This window comes from Nestor notabilis, unplaced genomic scaffold, assembly GCF_000696875.1.
Source record: "Nestor notabilis isolate BGI_N333 unplaced genomic scaffold, ASM69687v1 scaffold29690, whole genome shotgun sequence".
Lineage (NCBI taxonomy): Eukaryota > Metazoa > Chordata > Aves > Psittaciformes > Psittacidae > Nestor > Nestor notabilis.
This window is the reverse complement of record NW_009912018.1, coordinates 25358-43518: the sequence shown is the minus strand read 5'-3', so window position 1 is coordinate 43518 and position 18161 is coordinate 25358. Positions and strand designations below refer to the sequence as shown.

General features: G+C 36.5%; 1 protein-coding gene across 1 annotated transcript in view; it reads left to right on the top strand.

The window, feature by feature from the left end:
• Window positions 1–18161, top strand: part of HECTD1 (HECT domain containing E3 ubiquitin protein ligase 1) — a gene marked incomplete at its 5' end in the record, with an annotated part of 42154 nt that overhangs the window by 21909 nt on the left and 2084 nt on the right. Inside the window, 16 exons of the mRNA XM_010017416.1 lie at window positions 1064–1900; window positions 4915–5136; window positions 6873–7006; window positions 8508–8664; window positions 9462–9684; window positions 10348–10402; window positions 10645–10827; window positions 11173–11383; window positions 11467–11552; window positions 12656–12783; window positions 14693–14894; window positions 15039–15176; window positions 15444–16051; window positions 17124–17202; window positions 17314–17407; window positions 17700–17850. Of these exons, the coding sequence (XP_010015718.1) occupies window positions 1064–1900; window positions 4915–5136; window positions 6873–7006; window positions 8508–8664; window positions 9462–9684; window positions 10348–10402; window positions 10645–10827; window positions 11173–11383; window positions 11467–11552; window positions 12656–12783; window positions 14693–14894; window positions 15039–15176; window positions 15444–16051; window positions 17124–17202; window positions 17314–17407; window positions 17700–17850 (3508 nt within the window). The remainder of the gene's footprint in view (window positions 1–1063; window positions 1901–4914; window positions 5137–6872; window positions 7007–8507; window positions 8665–9461; window positions 9685–10347; window positions 10403–10644; window positions 10828–11172; window positions 11384–11466; window positions 11553–12655; window positions 12784–14692; window positions 14895–15038; window positions 15177–15443; window positions 16052–17123; window positions 17203–17313; window positions 17408–17699; window positions 17851–18161) is intronic.

Here is an 18161-nt window from a genome sequence, read left to right as displayed (position 1 = left end):
CTCTCTTATTAAAGAAAAACGTGTGTACATCTGGATCAGACATCTTGTTTTGAATTTCTGTCTGAGGCTACAGAAAATAATTGAGCTTTAGACATTTTATTTTTGAAGAAAATGTATATCAGTTAAAATGTTGACAACAAGTTCTGTTACAGATAACATACAATAAGAATACTAGAGGGAATTTTTTTAGATGACTCTGAAATTGTGGTACATAGACAAGCAAAAATAAACTGTTTTGCCCCTGTTTGTGTTTTTTAGTTAGTTTACTAAATTTTGCATGTTACCCTCATTATTGCAAATTTATTACATTTAACTATAAAAAAATTCTGGTAAGCCAAGTAATCATTTACTAAAGGAATTAAGAGTAGCATCTCTTTTCAGTCTTTGGTCCCAGTATAGAGTTTTGTTTTATGAAACGTGTTCTTTTTCAACCCTGTAATCTTACATGAAGTAGTCCTTACCTGACTACTGTAAGCCTATGAATAAGAATATTTGAGTCTGCATAGATTATTGAACTGAAAGGATGAGTATTGGTAAATTAATTCTTTCACTTTATAGGGCAATAATAAGAAAGCCCAAACTAATCTGTTTAATCAAATGTCTTCTGCCAGGTAAATATGCTTATCCACAAGCATCCAGCAAAGAAACACATTATAGAATGTCCTTGCAAGATTTATGATTTCTTGACATTCTTGACTGATGTTACTAAAGTAATGATACATCTTAATATACATTTCTATTATTAGAGAATCTAATAATAAAGATTTGAGAGATCCTAGTAGGTCAGTCTCCTTCCTGAAGGAAACTTTACTTTTGACTGGATTCTGGGACCCTGAAGATAGAGGCTGATCATGCTTGCTGCCTCAATGTTAACAAGATTTTAAAATACCACATCATTTAGGTTTAAACACTTCCTTTTTAATTGGCATTAAGGGTTATTTAGCGATTTTATTGATTGAGACATGCAGCCTTTATGAGAAGCTGATCCCACAATGTGGAGCTACTGTCTGACACGCTCCTGTCTGCTTTCTGCTGGATCTCACAAACTCCTGTCCCTTTCCAGGCTGGATTGATGTCACCTGGGATGCTGGTGGCTCTAACTCTTACCGTATGGGCGCAGAAGGAAAATTTGACCTCAAGCTTGCACCAGGGTACGACCCTGATTCAGCGGCATCACCCAAACCTGTTTCATCCACTGTTTCAGGCACAACGCAGTCATGGAGCAGCTTGGTGAAAAACAACTGTCCAGACAAGACGACTGCTGCTGCAGGCTCCTCAAGTAGAAAAGGAAGCAGCAGTTCTGTGTGTAGCGTGGCCAGTAGCAGCGACATCAGCTTGGGTTCGACCAAAATGGAGCGGAGATCAGAAAGTGTAATGGAGCAAAATATAGTTTCAGGCACTGACGTCCATGAGCCAATTGTTGTTCTGTCTTCCGCTGATAGTGTGCCTCAGGCTGACGTAGGGTCATCTTCCAGTGCAAGCACCAGCACCTTAACAGCGGACATGGGAAACGAAAACGCAGAGAGGAAGTTAGGTCCTGATAACTCCATACGTACTCCTGGGGAGTCCAGTGCTATATCCATGGGAATTGTTAGCGTAAGCTCTCCTGATGTGAGTTCAGTCTCCGAACTGACTAATAAAGAAGCAGCTTCCCAACGACCTCTAAGCTCGTCAGCAAGTAACAGACTCTCAGTCAGTTCTTTGTTGGCTGCTGGGGCACCAATGAGCTCTAGTGCAAGTGTTCCTAATTTATCATCTCGAGAAACCTCTAGCCTGGAGTCCTTTGTACGAAGAGTGGCAAACATAGCACGTACCAATGCCACAAACAACATGAATTTAAGCCGAAGTAGCAGTGATAACAATACTAATACTTTGGGAAGAAATGTAATGAGTACTGCAAGTAAGTAACTTATGTTTATTTTTAGTTGAAGCTTTTGTTGTTTCTTTTACTTTCATTAGGCTTGAGAAAGTTTGAATTCTTCTGGCCTGATAGAGAATGAACTTAGAGCAGCCTTGACCTTGTGTGTACCTGTAGAACTCATGAAGAGTGCCCAGAGTTTATGTCAGCTGGAAAGTGTTACATTGCCCTCTGATGTCAGATTACACTGTTACATCCATCAGATAGGTCTATTACACCTTTAGGAAGAGAGACTATGAGAGAGAGAGATCAAGAGGCTGGAAGACTAGCAACAGTAGCTAATGTGGAATACCCTTGTTTTCTGATCTGGGTAGATTTTGCATACTTACCATGTATGTGCTTGTTTCTGTTATTTTTCAGTTTTCCTCAGGAAAATTGCATATTGTGAAGTCTCTGAGCATAAGAGCTAAGAACACAGTAGAAAGAAAAAAGTAAATTGCAGTATGATGAAATTTTAATAGCTTCCTGCATTCTGTCAGGCTGAGTAACTTGGTGTACTCTAATACTGTGTATGTTTTCTAAAGGTGGTATGTCATCAAGGCTTAGATTTGGCAAACTGTTCAGGCATATTAAGTTTCAGGAAGCTCATAGTTAAAAGTAGTTTAAATGGCACTGTGTACATGCTTTAACATTTGCATGTGTGAAGATCATATATAGGATCAAGGTAATAGCAAGTAAGTTGTAAACCTGCTTATTGAGAGTTCACTCTTCTGAATTTTCAGCATGCTCCCATCAGAGTTGTTACTCAGCCAGCCTCGTTAGGTATTTTGTTCAGTGCCAGTGACAGTATTTTAACTGGAGAGCTGCATTTCACAAGGTAGGCGTGTTAGAAAAAGTAAAATTACCCAAGCCAGAAATATGCACTCTTAACCCTTGTTAAATTTTCAGGCTCTTCTAGGATTTTTGTGCTTCCTTATTTTAAAAGGTGATGTTTGCTTTTAGCATTCCTAAGTGTATTTTAATAGTGTTTTCTTTCTTTGTTGGGGAGATTTTTTAGTGTGTTCCTAAATTCAAATTGTGATACTGGGGGCAGGGAATGTTTGCAGTGGGGAGAGAGAGCATCTTTGCAAAACATAGTGAGGTACTTCAGTGTTTTGATATACAGTGCTGAAGTGGAAATAAGAATGTGGCAAACTAAAAATTGGATTTAATATTAAAATGTAGTTATACTTTAAAATTGTCCCTCATGTCAGAATTATTTTGTATTGTGTTTTATGCAAATATAAACTGTAGATGGGACCTTGTGCCCTAAAAAGAGATCAGATACTAAATTTGAGCAATCTCACTGAAGTTCTGCTAGACCATTGTAAAAGGCTTGTATATTTATCTATCTATTTGGTGTGCCCAAGTATAAAACAACCAACCAACACCCCGGCCCCCAGACAGACAAAGCTGCACTCCATCCCTGCACCCCCTTCAAGTCAAGTCTGAAATCATGATTACTGATATAGGTTTTCTGGACTTGCTGTAGGGGTTGAATTTAAAATCATGGGTATTTGCCAGGAGTCAAGTGGTGTCCAGGGCAGCCAGTTTCAATTTGTTCTTGAATTCAGAGCAAATGAAATGCTGACACTTAATGGCTTTTTTCGTGTCTATTATAACAGTAAAGAGTTTACTGTTATTCATAGAAGTGGATGGAAGATTTGAATACTGAACAAATTATTTTCAAGTTCTTAAACAACAAAAGAAAAACCTTTTGGTTTGGAAAATTTTCATGCTTTCATAGAGATGAGCATAGGCTTATTAATAACTCTAAATCTAAATTTGACTCTCCCCCTCCCCATGCACAGAAGTAATTTCGAGTGCTATACCTGCTTGGGTCGCCTTTGCTGATGTATTGTTTGCATGTTTGTATTTGCAATCTGTTACTTCCATTTCTAAGGAAAAAAAAGTATCTGACTATCAACAAAAATAGAAACACCACCAAAGGCACTTAAGGGAAGAATTTTTGTCATGCTGTTCTTCAAGGGTCGTAATCTTTGCAAACCTTGATAATAATAGTCTGAAATTCAGCCGCTATGTTTTTAGGAAAGCAGTGCCTCAGTTTACATAAGCTGCAGTAATGAAAGTGATTTTAAAATCACAAAATTTGCATTTGATAAAATTTAGAAAAGGTAGATTGAAAAATGTAAGGTTTACATTTAAGTATAGGGGACCTCTCAGATTTGCACATGCAAACATGTGGTTAATCTCATGTGTTTGAAGATTAACGTGAGAAAATGTTTTGAATATTGGAATGGAAATGCACATAGGTACAACTCATACTCAGTTAGGTACACCACCTGAAATTCTTTCTATTGAGTTTATAGTGAATTTAGTCTATATCTTCAGTTGTTAAAATGCATTTATTATGTTTTGTGTGAATGTGCAGTAACCTAACTTCTTAATTGTTGCTTGCTTATTCTGAAAATTACTTAATAAGTAGTCCAGCATAAGTAAGATATTAAGTCACATGTTTCACAGTACTGCCAGCTCAGGCTTGTTGCCCATTGTGAGCGTATGTGCTAATATTTGTGAGATAACAAGTCAGAGCTGCTTTAAGAAATTTAGAAAAATGCATAAAAATCACAAATTTCACATATGTCTTCTGTTCTCTGTTTACCTGTATAATTTTAATTATTTTACAGTTTATAGGCTAAATTACCATTTAGGCTTAAAGACAGACACAGCATTGGAGTAACAGATTTCAGAAATACTTTCAATATGTTGAAAATGAAATTAAGTAATTTCAGATTTACAGTGGGATTTTGGGATTTATTTAGTCAAGTTATTTGTTTTAAATGTATGCAAGGCAATATGCTCAGAAGTGGGCATCTGCATTTTAGGGTGCACTTTTGCACTGGGAAACCCTTCCCCTTTAGTCTGTTATCCTTTATTGTAACATCTGATAATTTTTCAATCCCAAATATATTTTTCAACACAGGAGTCATGCATGTAAATTGTACTCTTCAAGTCATCAAATCATTTATTTTATCTTACCATATCTTTATCTATAGCTTCTCCTCTTATGGGTGCCCAAAGTTTTCCTAATCTGACTACAACTGGTACCACATCAACAGTGACCATGTCTACATCCAGTGTTACTAGCAGCAGCAATGTAGCTACAGCAACTACAGTTTTATCTGTTGGTCAGTCGCTTAGTAATACTCTAACTACTAGCCTAACATCAACATCTAGTGAGAGCGATACAGGTCAGGAGGCAGAATATTCTTTATATGGTAAGTTTCATTTTTAAATGAACGTAAGCAGACTTCCCATTAATGATTTTTCTTATTCTTCTATTGTTATGATTTTCTCATATAGTAGTTTACTGAAAAGTATTTGAAAGTTGAGCTGTTCATATGTTTACTAGTTCTGTAAGGCACTAAGTAAAATAATGTTCATGTTAGTATTTCCTTGTTTTCAGGTCTTTATTTTCAGCTGTTTCTATCACATGTTATCATTTATGGTATAGTTTATTTAGACACTTAGTCTTTTCCTTAATCAAATAAGTTTAGTATCTAATATAGTTTGTATTATGAACCTGTAACGAAAATCAAAATGTTATTTCTCATTGTGTTGCATAGGCTACATGCTCAGTCTGAGGTATCTTGTATTACTCAGTGATCAAAAAGCATCTGCCATTGGGCACATTATACACTTAAAATAGTATATGAGATTCCAGGTATCTCAATACTATAATAGTAATTGCAAAAAAGTGGTAAGACCACAGAAATTAAAATTACACAGAGAATGGAATTATCCAGACAAACCAAAACAGAATCCAGAGTTACGTGGGCACTATGCTGTAGAAACAGACACTAGGATAGGAGTGATTTGCAGGATGTGAATACTGTGAAACAATAGCTAGTTAACAAGGTGTGGAATACCTAAGAATCAAGTTGATGAAATGAAGTCAGGAAGAACCTGGGCTAGATACTGGAAAATGCTTCCTAATGTAAAGTTGATTGGACTGTGACATGTTCCTGAAAGAAAAGAGGCTTGATTTGCTTGACATTTGATTGGATTAAGATTCTGTTCTATTTTGTTGCCTGTTGAAATTGCTTGAAAAAAGATCTGGTAATTTCAATGGATATTGGAATTAAGCTGCTTGGAGGTGGTCAGTTAAAATATCTGCATATGCCATCTCCCTTTATTCTTTTAATTAACTCTCATTTGATATTTTGGTTGAGTAACCATTCTTAAAATATATCATAAACAGCTGTTTATAAACAGAGTTACCTTAAAGTTTCTGTTGGGGTGTTGACAACAATTCAGAGGGTGTTTAGGTGTTACAGTTAGTTTATACGTGTATAGAAAAATGTAAAAGCTCAAAGATTCCTCCCAGTCCACCTTGAATTGCTGTGAACTTCTTTTCTGGTTTTGGGGGGTGGTGTTTTTCAAGTCTTAGTAGTAGATAGGTGAAACTGAACTTTATATTTGACTTCAGCTTCTTCTAGCAGAAATTAAGTAGCAATTAAATCTTAAAAATATCAGTCTTGAATGTTTATTCTAAATGTCCTTTACATTATAATTCAAAGCCTGAGCCATACATTCTTAGTGGAAATTATATCCGCTAGCCTGTTTTTTTAATTAATTAGGCATAGAATCAGACAGCATATGTGTATGTACCGTTTCTTTGCTATGTTTTGTAACTTAAAATTTAAGTGTAGTTATAAAACGTTTGATATAAGCAGATGAGATAATGATCACTCTGCTGATCACTCTTAATTATACAAATGTTAAGTGCTTTAATTATGCTGTTGACTAGACCCCTGAACTTTTTGTCAGGCATATGTTTTTATCGCAGCTTTTAACATTACTATGCCATAAGCAATGTTTTAGTTCTTTTCTTGATCAAGTGTGACTTGTTTTCTCACTCTTCCCAATATTGCTGTTCTTCGATTTTTGAAATTTTGCTTTAGAAGTTATTCTTGGCTTTTGTTCTATATGTTAACGTATATATGTGTTACAGATTTTCTTGATAGCTGCCGAGCTAGTACTCTGTTGGCAGAGTTAGATGATGATGAGGATCTACCTGAACCAGATGAAGAAGATGATGAAAATGAAGATGATAACCAAGATGATCAAGAATATGAGGAAGTTATGGTACAGTATAGTTAGCATGGATGATAACTTTACTTTTGTTTCTTTAATGTCTCAAAAACAGTGTAGGAACAAGTTCACAGACAGTAGAAATGGTCACTAGTTCACTGGCTGATGAAATTGTATAACTTTGTGAGTAGGCAGCTGAATTTTATAATGATACCGTTCTGGGATGTGTTTAACTCTAGGCCTGTGTGGAGCAAATTGTAATAATTTAAGTAAGCCAGAGGAAATACCTTTCTTTTGGGGGTGGGGTGCAGAGGACCCTAAAATCCAGCAGGTTAGGGTTAGTCCATATGGGTCTTACCTGCATTATTGTGAGTTCTGGCTTTTCATTTGGTGGTTCTTTAGTGATATGAATAATGCTTGGTCTTTTACCACTGCTGAGCCACTGAGGTTGTCAGAATGGATATTGTAAGGTCTAAGAGGAAAAAGACTTCACTGATGATAATTTAATGTTTGTTACATAACTGTAAATATTGTGTTATGGAATTATAGAAACTTCATCGTGTAATTAATATGCACACTTTTAGTAATTGGAGCCAAAAGATCTAGCGTTTTAACCTACTGTGATTATGCTTTTAATAAAACCTCAAGTAGGCTACTAAATATTTAGTTATTTCACCTTTTGTAAAAAGATATGAAGTTAGGAATGGAAAAGCCAATACTACATAAGTGGATCTACAGTGCAAACAATAACCTTAGTTTGTAGATTGTTGATTGCTTTTCAGAAATTACTAGATGAAGTTAATATTGTTCATAGGAAGAAGCAGAAGTAACTATAATTAGTCTTTGCTTAAGATTACACAGCACGAATTGGCTCTGGAAAAGAAAATTTTCCATTCTTGGGTTCCAGTCCTGTTCCCTCTGATAACACTATGTAATTGTTCTCAATAAGGAGTTGAACAGATTAAAAACTTGTTGTAGGAAAGTCATAAACAATCAATACTTGCTAAAGCTTATTGAAAATTAGATTTCTTCCCACCACAATAGATCCAGTATTTTGTTATTTGATTTAATCTTTGGCTAAAATGTGTATACGCTATATATCAATATATGTGTATGCTTCCAAAAAAAACCCCTTCTCATCTTGAGAAAAATAAATATGTTTATTTTGATACCATTGATTTATTGGAATCTTTGTTATTCCAAAGTTTGTGGAATACATAAAATGTGCACCAAGTTTGCTCACCTGTAGTACTCTGTATTTCTCTGTGTTCTGGGAACTCTCTGCTTCAGGGAAAGTTTCTTTCTATCCAGAAATTGTAAATACACCTGTTGTAAAGTTAGCCCATTTATGCTGATTTCTGGATGTCTGTGGTTTTGATAGTTCTCTTGATTCCTGCTTGACCGGTTAAATAGAACTAATAAAATGGAACATGCAAGTGTTGATACCTTTCATGCCAGTTTTAGTTTACATGACTGCTGTATTCCCCAACTTTAAAATTTTTGATCAAATGATTCTTTGTAGCAGAATCTAAAAACTACTACTTTTCTTTCTTAGGAAGAAGAGGAGTATGAAACCAAAGGAGGCCGTAGAAGAACATGGGATGACGATTATGTATTGAAAAGGCAGTTTTCTGCTCTGGTTCCTGCTTTTGACCCAAGACCTGGTCGTACTAATGTTCAACAGACAACTGACTTAGAAATCCCTCCACCAGGTATGCTGACAAGATATTTGTGGTATTTGATCTGGTTTTGGGATGGAGACTCACTATTAAGGGCCCACGGGCTCTGGGCATCCTTTCACTATTAACCAGTACAACATGCTATTGTGGCTGTGTGGCTTTTCTCTGAATTGAGAGTTTCATCTGCCTCTTCAGGTTCAAGCATTATTGAGGGAAAAGTAAGTTCAAGTGCAGTGTAAAATAAGCGTACTTACGAATTTAACTTGGACTAGTGAGAAGTCTCTTGCTGTGTCTGGTTCCACCTGCAAGAAGTATATCTGTGTGTTGAGCTACCCAGAATTGCTTTGATTGGAGAGGGCTTGCTGAAACAGTCCTAAACAAAGGCAAGTAGAAAGCTAACACAGTAATTGAGCAGTCTGTATGACCAGCAGCACAGCACCTTGCTCCTTAGTTTGGCAGTGTGGCTGTAGTCAGTTCAGCTTATGTGGACATGCACAGCACTTCATTTTGGTGAACAGAAAGGAGTCGATACAATAGGAAAATGCTGTGTATGGAAAGAATGAATGTGCTGTGATAATATTAAAGGGGGTGTTATCAAGGCATAAGGATCACTAGGGATTTCAGAAATTCCTGTTAGCTTTACTTGCACAAAGTGCTGCGGTTATAACCCCTAGATACAGTTCATAGTTACAACTGAGTATTGTTTCTTTGGCATGTGTGCAAGGAGTCTTCACACTACCTTATTGAGCCACTTTATCAATGTTTAAGCCAACTCGTCATACATTACACGTTTTGTAGTAATGGTTTCTCAAATTATTTTTCCCATGCAGGTACACCTCATTCAGAACTCTTGGAAGAGGTTGAGTGCATGCCTTCACCACGTTTAGCACTTACCTTGAAAGTTTCAGGCCTTGGGACAACTCGAGAAGTAGAACTGGCCCTAACAAACTTTCGATCGACCATCTTTTACTACGTACAGAAATTGTTACAGCTCTCCTGTAATGGCAATGTGAAATCTGACAAACTTAGACGTATTTGGGAGCCAACGTACACGTAAGCTCACAAGTTGGTTATTCTGAGTAGAGAACAGTGTGACCAATTAGGAAACGGGTGTGAAACAATGTTAATTTTTTCTTCCTCCCCTGAAGGAAGCAATGTTTTAGAATCAGCTTTTCTTGCATTTATGGCAGGATGTTCTTAGTGATTTTAATGCTAGTGCTATGACTCCAGATCTGTGCTTGAGTGATGCACGTGTTCCAAGTTGCGCTGTGTCAAACATTACGTCCTGTAACGCAACTGGTTTTTAGTTAGAAATCATGAGAAGTAGTTATAAATGCATGTATCTCTGAAGTTAGTACATATCAAGCTACACTAGGACTTCCAACACTTCAAAGAGTTAGTACACGTGTAGTGAAGAACCTCAAGTTGGTTTTGGAAACTTGCACAGTGAAGGTTGTTTGATTACTTGAACTTCAGTTAAGGGAACATAAATTATACATTGCAAGATAAACACTGACATCGTGAAAATGAAATGCAAGTTTAAAAACTTCGCTCCATCAGGTGTCCCAGATGTTCTGTGCAGCAAAGAGCAGCTGCTGTTGTGGTTTTACATCATGTTACCTAAATGTCATTGATGTCTAAAAGTCAATGTATAACTTTAGAATTTAGAGGGTATGCTACAAGTATGAAATACTAACTCATTGTTTTGATATCTAGAATCATGTACAGAGAAATGAAGGATTCTGATAAAGAGAAAGAAAGTGGGAAAATGGTAAGACCTACTTCTGTGACTTTGTGTATGTTTTTGTGGCTGTTTAAACAAAAGCAAAACAAATCTTGCTGCAGTTTTTGAAATGCTACATTAAAAAAACTAACAGTTGTCAGTTACTTGAAGGATATGAGTGAGTATATTTGTAAATGCATGCTCCTTTAAAAAAGACAGTGTGTAATGCATGTGAAATCGGAAGGACTTTACAACCAGGAAAACCCAACATGTGGTGGTTCCTGTTGTAGGGTTGCTGGTCAGTAGAGCATGTGGAGCAGTACCTTGGCACTGACGAATTACCAAAGAATGACTTGATAACCTACCTGCAGAAGAATGCAGACTCAGCTTTCCTGCGCCATTGGAAATTAACCGGCACTAATAAAAGTATTAGGAAAAACAGAAATTGTTCCCAGCTCATAGCTGCATACAAGGTATATGTCTGCATCCAAACTTTTTTTCTTATGAATGGCTGTGTGCTTTGTTTTGCAGCTTTAAAGATTCTTGTGGAGGAGGAATATGCCATGGATAGGAAAGTTGAATGTTCACATGCCAATATCAAGTTTAGGTTTTGCTGCTATCTTTTTTTAGTATCTTTTGTTAAATTTAGTTGTGTTCAAATGCATTTGAATCATGATTTGAACCACCCACAATTTAACTAAGTGTTGAGGTTAAATGCAGTAACCACCCCGATTTTTCAAATCACTAACTTGGAGAGCACAGTCCTAAAGATAGTAACGCAGGCAGTTTTCATTCCTAACGATTCCTTTTTTTTACAGGATTTTTGTGAACATGGGTCAAAATCTGGGTTAAATCAAGGGGCCATGTCTACTTTTCAAAATTCCGATATCCTTAGTTTGGCAAAGGAACAACCTCAGGCCAAAGCTGGCAGTGGGCAGAACTCCTGTGGAGTAGAAGATGTTCTGCAGTTACTTCGCATTTTGTATATAGTTGCCAGTGACCCTTACACAGGACGAACTTCTCAAGAAGGTATGTTAGTTATCTAGCAGAGCTTCTTAAATGCTTTAATGAAAACAAAATAAAGGAAAAAAATTGTCTTGATTTATTTTCAGAAGGAGATGAGCATCCTCAGTTTAACTTTCCACCAGATGAATTCACAAGCAAAAAGATTACTACGAAGGTTCTGCAACAGATTGAGGTATTACATTAATGTATTATGCACAATCCATGTATTTAGTATAATTTTTAAGACCCTGTTATACTCTTCCTTTGTTTAGAATTGTTAGCTTCTTTGCCATTTTGACTTTGAATTGTTTCATATGATACTTACTTCCTTATGTTTTGAATGTGTTAGCAAATCTGAACTAGTCTGAAAAAGAAAACCCAAACATACCAAGAAAAAAGTTGTGATAGAATTGCATCTTTTGATTAGGAATAATAGTTTGGGTTTTTTCTGCACCAGACATTGATGTTACAATGTATTGTCTGTATGTCTGCCTGATGGCATTGTAACAAAGGCAGTTAATTGTGTTAGAGTTCAGAGTGCATATTGCTTATGCATTTTGCATATGCATATTGCTTATGCATTCCACATGAAGCTTTCAAAATAGTGTTTAAAAAACATTAGTACCAGGTCAGTTAGATGCATTAAAAGGAGAACTTCTTCAGTTGAACCACTTTGAGATTTGGGTTGTTTTTTGGTTTTGGTTTTGGTTTTTAATTACGGTGAAGTTGCTGTAATTATTCCTTAAAAAACAGTTCAGTTTTTTATGTTCTTTTAAAGGCTGTTCAGGCACCCTGAATATCTTTATAATAGTACTCCCTGCAGTCTTTGTTTGTTGTACTTGTATTTGAGAAGGGACTGTAGTGGTATTTCGGTGATGATCATCTTTACTACCACAAAGCTTCTTTTGTGGCTTCTGGTTTTGAGGAGGTAGTGTCTAATCGTTTTTGAGAAAAACTCAGAAGTAATTCTCTCCAGGTACTTGTCTACTTGGATCTCCCCACAGTGCTTTGAGTAGTACATAGTCCAGAGATTTATTATAGCTTTTAGTGTCTTTGTGCCAGAGCACTCTGTGTCCACTCTTGAGTCCTAGAAACTCTGTGAACTTCTCATTCATAGCATTTAAAAGGAAAGCCAGAAAAAGTGTTAGTTGCAGAGAAGAAAGAATCTTGCTCAGCACATGTGAAGTCTCCATTCTTGGGTGTATGGGGTGTCTATGTGCTTACTCGCAAAATTGTTGGGACATTATTAGAAACACTTTTTTGAATTTTTTGGTTTTTCCTTGCATTAAACTACAGGAGCCCTTGGCACTCGCAAGCGGAGCTTTGCCAGACTGGTGTGAGCAGCTAACAAGCAAGTGTCCTTTCTTAATTCCATTTGAAACAAGGCAGTTGTACTTCACATGCACAGCATTTGGAGCATCAAGGTAAAAAAAAAAAAAAAAAAAAAAAAAAAAAACCCAGAAGATTTAAAAAAATATATATTTTAGTATAATAGTTTTTAAATTGCTGATTCACAGAAGGACCTTATCCTAACAGGACAGATTTTGCTTGCCAAATGTAAAGTATTTTAGATAGTAGAAGAAAAGGGAAGACGATGGGAAACTTCAGAAAGACTTTTGCATTAGAGGCTTATAATGAGCAGCTGCCTTCTGTTCGATGTTCTTCAGGAAATTCCTCTGAAGAAATTTCATTTTTCAGCTTTAAGGTGAAGAATTCCTTGGTGCACCTCTAGCCAGGCTGTGCTATTGGGCAGTAATTTGACTGTGCTGCAGCTCATGGCAGAAAGGAGTAAAAAAAATAAAGTTCTGAAAATAAATGTGAATTAAATGGTTTAGGGGTTTGGTTTTTTGTTTTTGTTTTTTTTTTTTGTTTTTTTTTTTTTGAAAGCATATATCAAAGCATACGTATTTTATTTTTATGGTTCCTGCAGTGGTGCGGTGATTATTTGGTTTGGTTCATTTATTTTTAATTCACTAAAGTCTTAACAAAATAGACAAAAATCTAACAAAAAAGATGCCTTTTTGAAAGTATCAGCTGCATAATGAAACTGTAACAAACCCAGACTTTAAAACATTTAAAGGTACACTCTAAAGTGCTTTGTTACCTAGGAATACTTAATATTTTCATTGCAGCAGTGATTACCTTGAGAATACGTAGACAGTGTAAACCTTTTTGCCAGGTTACTTTCATGTAATGAGAAGGAATAATTAAGAAGGAAGAATTATTTTTTTTTTTTTTTTGTGGGTTTTCTTGGCTGGTTTTGGTGGTTTGTTTTCCAAAGAGGAAGAAAATTGTAGACAGTGAGTTGCAAAAATTACTGTTGTGTCTAATTCACATTAGAAATATCTCATGAAGAGTGTAAAAAAAGAAGGCATTTAAAAAGACTGAAAAGAGAAGAAAAATTACTGTCTTGCAAGACATCGGTTTAAATCTTAATATGGAAAATTTAACTTCTACAGAAAAATGGTCCAGAAAACTGGACCACCTGTGGTGGTTTTTCCTTTGAGAAAAGGTAATGTTTTAAAAAAACCGTGTTTCAAAGACATCTCTCAGGATACATTGCATGATATTTACTTGGTAAGTAGAGCTTTCTTAAGCTCTTAAAATACTGGAAATAGTTCTTAAAACTCTTACACTCTATGTGTACATGCATGTGGGTGTGTAGTCTCTGTGTCTGTCGTGTCACTTGATAATACTTGCAAAACAACAAAGAGATGATGGTTTTGTAGTCAGTTCATTGCTACGTGGGTGACAATACATACAAGAATTTCAAACCTTGACTTCATGTAAGTACTGCTTTTAGAGGCAGCTCTTCTTCCTTCACTGCTATGGGTCTATTTGCGTATGACTGCACTGCAGCTTTGGTTCTGTGTTTCTCTAGTAAGTGTGTAAGCAAGTAAATCTTGCTGTAAAACTTGGTCAGTGGGGTGATGTACAATTGTAATAAGAGTTTGTAAATAGTCTTGGGCATCTGTGATGAAAAGTACTACAGTAAATGCTGCCCTCAGTTCATTCCACTGTAATTTGAAAACTAGTTCTAATTGAGAATTGTAAATGTTTTCTTTGGTGGTATCTAGTACATCACAAGTTGTGGCTGGCCCTTCACAGCAATTAAAATTATTTAGTTTTCTGAACTCAGGAAACAGCCCAAAGCAGCCCAAATCTGGACGTTCCAGATACTTCTGAGAAATACTTCAGTATGTAACTTTAAAAAAAATGCTAAGGGGGAAGTAACTAACACTTAACAAGGTAACTTTCTCTTACAGGCTACTTTCAAGTTTTCAGGCTGGTAGACATCGAAGTTTTCAAGAATTGATTTTGGGTTTTTTCCAGAGCAATTGTATGGCTACAGAACAGGCGTGAAGCCACTGTTGAACGGACAAGGACCACAAGCACAGTGCGACGTGACGATCCAGGAGAATTCAGAGTTGGACGCCTCAAACATGAGAGAGTGAAAGTTCCGCGAGGTGAATCCTTGATGGAATGGGCAGAAAATGTCATGCAGATTCATGCAGACAGAAAATCTGTTCTGGAGGTAAAGCATATCTGCCTAGCAGAGCGAGGTTAGATAGCAATTTCTAATGTACTGGTCGGGATACTGAATATCCTGTTCCATAACTGATGCTGAATGTTTCACCGGGTTTTTCTTTTATTATTAACAATCCTTATGTATTTCTAGGTTGAGTTTTTAGGGGAGGAAGGAACAGGCCTGGGACCTACGCTGGAATTTTATGCACTGGTGGCAGCAGAATTTCAGAGGACAGATCTGGGAGCCTGGCTTTGTGATGATGATTTTCCAGATGACGAGTCTCGACAGGTATATTCCAATTTGCATTTTTAACTGAGTACCTGTGTAAAAGAAAAATGATACCTACCTTCTTGTAGGTATCCAAGAAGAGAAGAACACACGATCAGTCAGCAGCTGCTCGTCATGGTCAAGAATGACCACTCTGCTCCACAGCTTGCTTTCTTACCAGTTCTATTTTTAACAAGGAAGTAGGGTGTAAGAAGTTAAACAGCACAGATATGTAATGACATTCACCTTTAACAATATTGACTTTCTTGTGTGTGTCTCTTAAATCAGGTTGATATTGGTGGTGGATTGAAACCCCCTGGTTATTACGTACAGAGATCATGTGGACTCTTCACAGCACCATTCCCACAAGATAGTGATGAACTTGAAAGAATAACCAAACTCTTTCATTTCCTTGGGATTTTCTTGGCTAAATGCATTCAGGACAATAGACTTGTGGATTTACCCATTTCTAAGCCTTTTTTTAAACTCATGTGTATGGGGGACATTAAAAGTAACATGAGTAAGTTGATATACGAATCACGGGGTGACAGAGACTTGCACTGTACTGAAAGTCAGTCGGAGGCGTCTACAGAAGAAGGGCATGATTCCTTGTCAGTAGGAAGTCTGGAAGAAGACTCCAAATCAGAGTTTATTCTTGATCCACCAAAACCTAAGCCTCCTGCATGGTTTAATGGAATTTTAACATGGGAAGACTTTGAATTAGTAAATCCACATAGAGCTAGGTTTCTAAAAGAAATTAAGGACCTTGCAATTAAAAGGCGTCAAATTTTAAGCAACAAAAGCCTGTCAGAAGATGAAAAGAACACAAAACTACAGGAATTAATGCTAAAGAATCCGTCAGGTTCGGGGCCTCCACTTAGCATAGAGGATTTGGGGTAAGAGTTTTCATATTTATTTATAAATATGCAAACATGTTGTGTTAGAGACAAATGTTAGTACATATAATTAAAAATGAAGATATCTTCATTTTAAATAGTATCATGGCAAGAGGGAATCATTAGAGATGCAGCAAGATCCAGTTTACCATCTGTAGCTATATTCTTGTTCCTTAGCTTGAGGATTTTTTCTTCTCACTTGCTCAGTTTCCTAATGTTTAAACTTAAATGTGGCTGCACTGCAATGCTGTATGACTATAGAAACACGCAAATACTTGTAAAGGCCTTTAGAAAACTGAATTGGTGATTTCTTTGCTACAGTAACTTGAAATTTATCAACTTTTTTGAAGAGCTTTTACAGAAAACATTGAAATTGCAGCTTGTGTTAATCGTGCATGCAGTGCAGTGTTTGAATCCATGTTAAACAGAATGTGCTAACTTTTAGCAAACGTTAAAGACATGAAAGTGCCCATGCCTGTGTGAGCTTCTGTCAGGATGTGCTCTTCTGTAGGTCTAAATTATTATTTATTTTTTTTTAAACAGTAGTTTTTCTACCATTAACATTACAGGTTATTTAATAAAATCATGTTGTGCCACAACCATTGCACAGAGTTCAGTAATTGCTTATGGCCTTGTGGGCTTCAGCATGGCTTGTTAGAGAGAAAGCAAGTAGTGCCTCTGGAGGGCCTAAATGCCTAATGTGTTCAGTGGCTCTGTAACTGTTAGTGCTGGAAGTTAACGTGGAGGATTTTTTAAGTTTGTGAACTGAGTTACACAGTTTAAGCAGTTTTAAAGCTGATAATGTAGATATCGACCTCTATGGGATTTTCAGTGGTTATCAAATCCAAATAGCGGGTGAATACACACATGTATATGCCATAGATTTGAGACGTGTATTATCTGTGTAGTCCATTACTAACTCGTTCTGTCCTGTGGCACCATTGTTCATGTGTGTAGAAAATGATCCACAAACAGTGGTTTGAAATGTAGTGAGATGCTTCTGGGGCTGTGGGGTGCAGTTTATAAATCTGCAGACTTGTTTGCAATTAGTAACTCTCATTGTATTTTGAAGTCTAAATTTTCAGTTTTGCCCTTCATCCAAAGTGTATGGGTTTACAGCTGTGGATCTCAAGCCAGGTGGTGAAGATGAGGTAAGGAAACAACCTACGTTTGCAATTTAAACAGCAGTTAGGTTTTTACTGTCTCAGCAGTAACTGTGATGCAGAGTGAATTCTTACAGTATTTGTCTATTGTCTTTGCAGACTGTAACAATGGATAATGCAGAGGAATATGTAGACCTCATGTTTGACTTCTGCATGCATACTGGCATACAGAAACAGATGGAGGCGTTCAGAGGTAATTTTAAATACGGCAAAATGTATATACGGTGTTCAGGGTCTGCTGGCTGAAAGTGGTGGCAGAGAATGGCTTTCAAAAACAAATGTTTAAGAATGCAATACATAAGATATTAATTTCATAACACCTTTGCATGAGTTAGGCCATTTTTAATCTTGAAGAGGTTCTGTTTACCTTAATTAAGAAACTGTTGATTGATTCTGGTTTGATTAAAATATATTTGAAATGCTGACATTATTTTATAAACTTTCTTTTGCCTTGTGTTTGTAACTTTATCTTGTCTAAATTAAAGATGGCTTCAATAGAGTCTTTCCAATGGAGAAGCTGAGTTCCTTCAGCCATGAAGAAGTTCAGATGATTCTTTGTGGAAATCAATCACCTTCTTGGGCAGCTGAGGATATCATCAATTATACTGAACCTAAACTGGGATATACACGAGACAGGTACTTATATTCTGATTTTTAAATAGTAGCTAAAAGATACGTTAATTGACAAAATGTCCAGAATGTTCATTAGACGAAGACACCATATTGGATGGGTTTGGTGTTCATTGAAGAGCAAGTGATTGTCTAAAACTGCACGAAATAACCATGTATGTTACAACAGATAGGTCAGGTTGGAAGGTACTCGGTTTTGTGATGAGAGGGGTAAAAAAAATGCAGTATTAAAGTGTAAACCAGTGGAAACGTAATGACAGGTAACTAATACAGGCTAATAAAGATAGTACTTCAGAGCTTTTACTTTCATCTTTGCT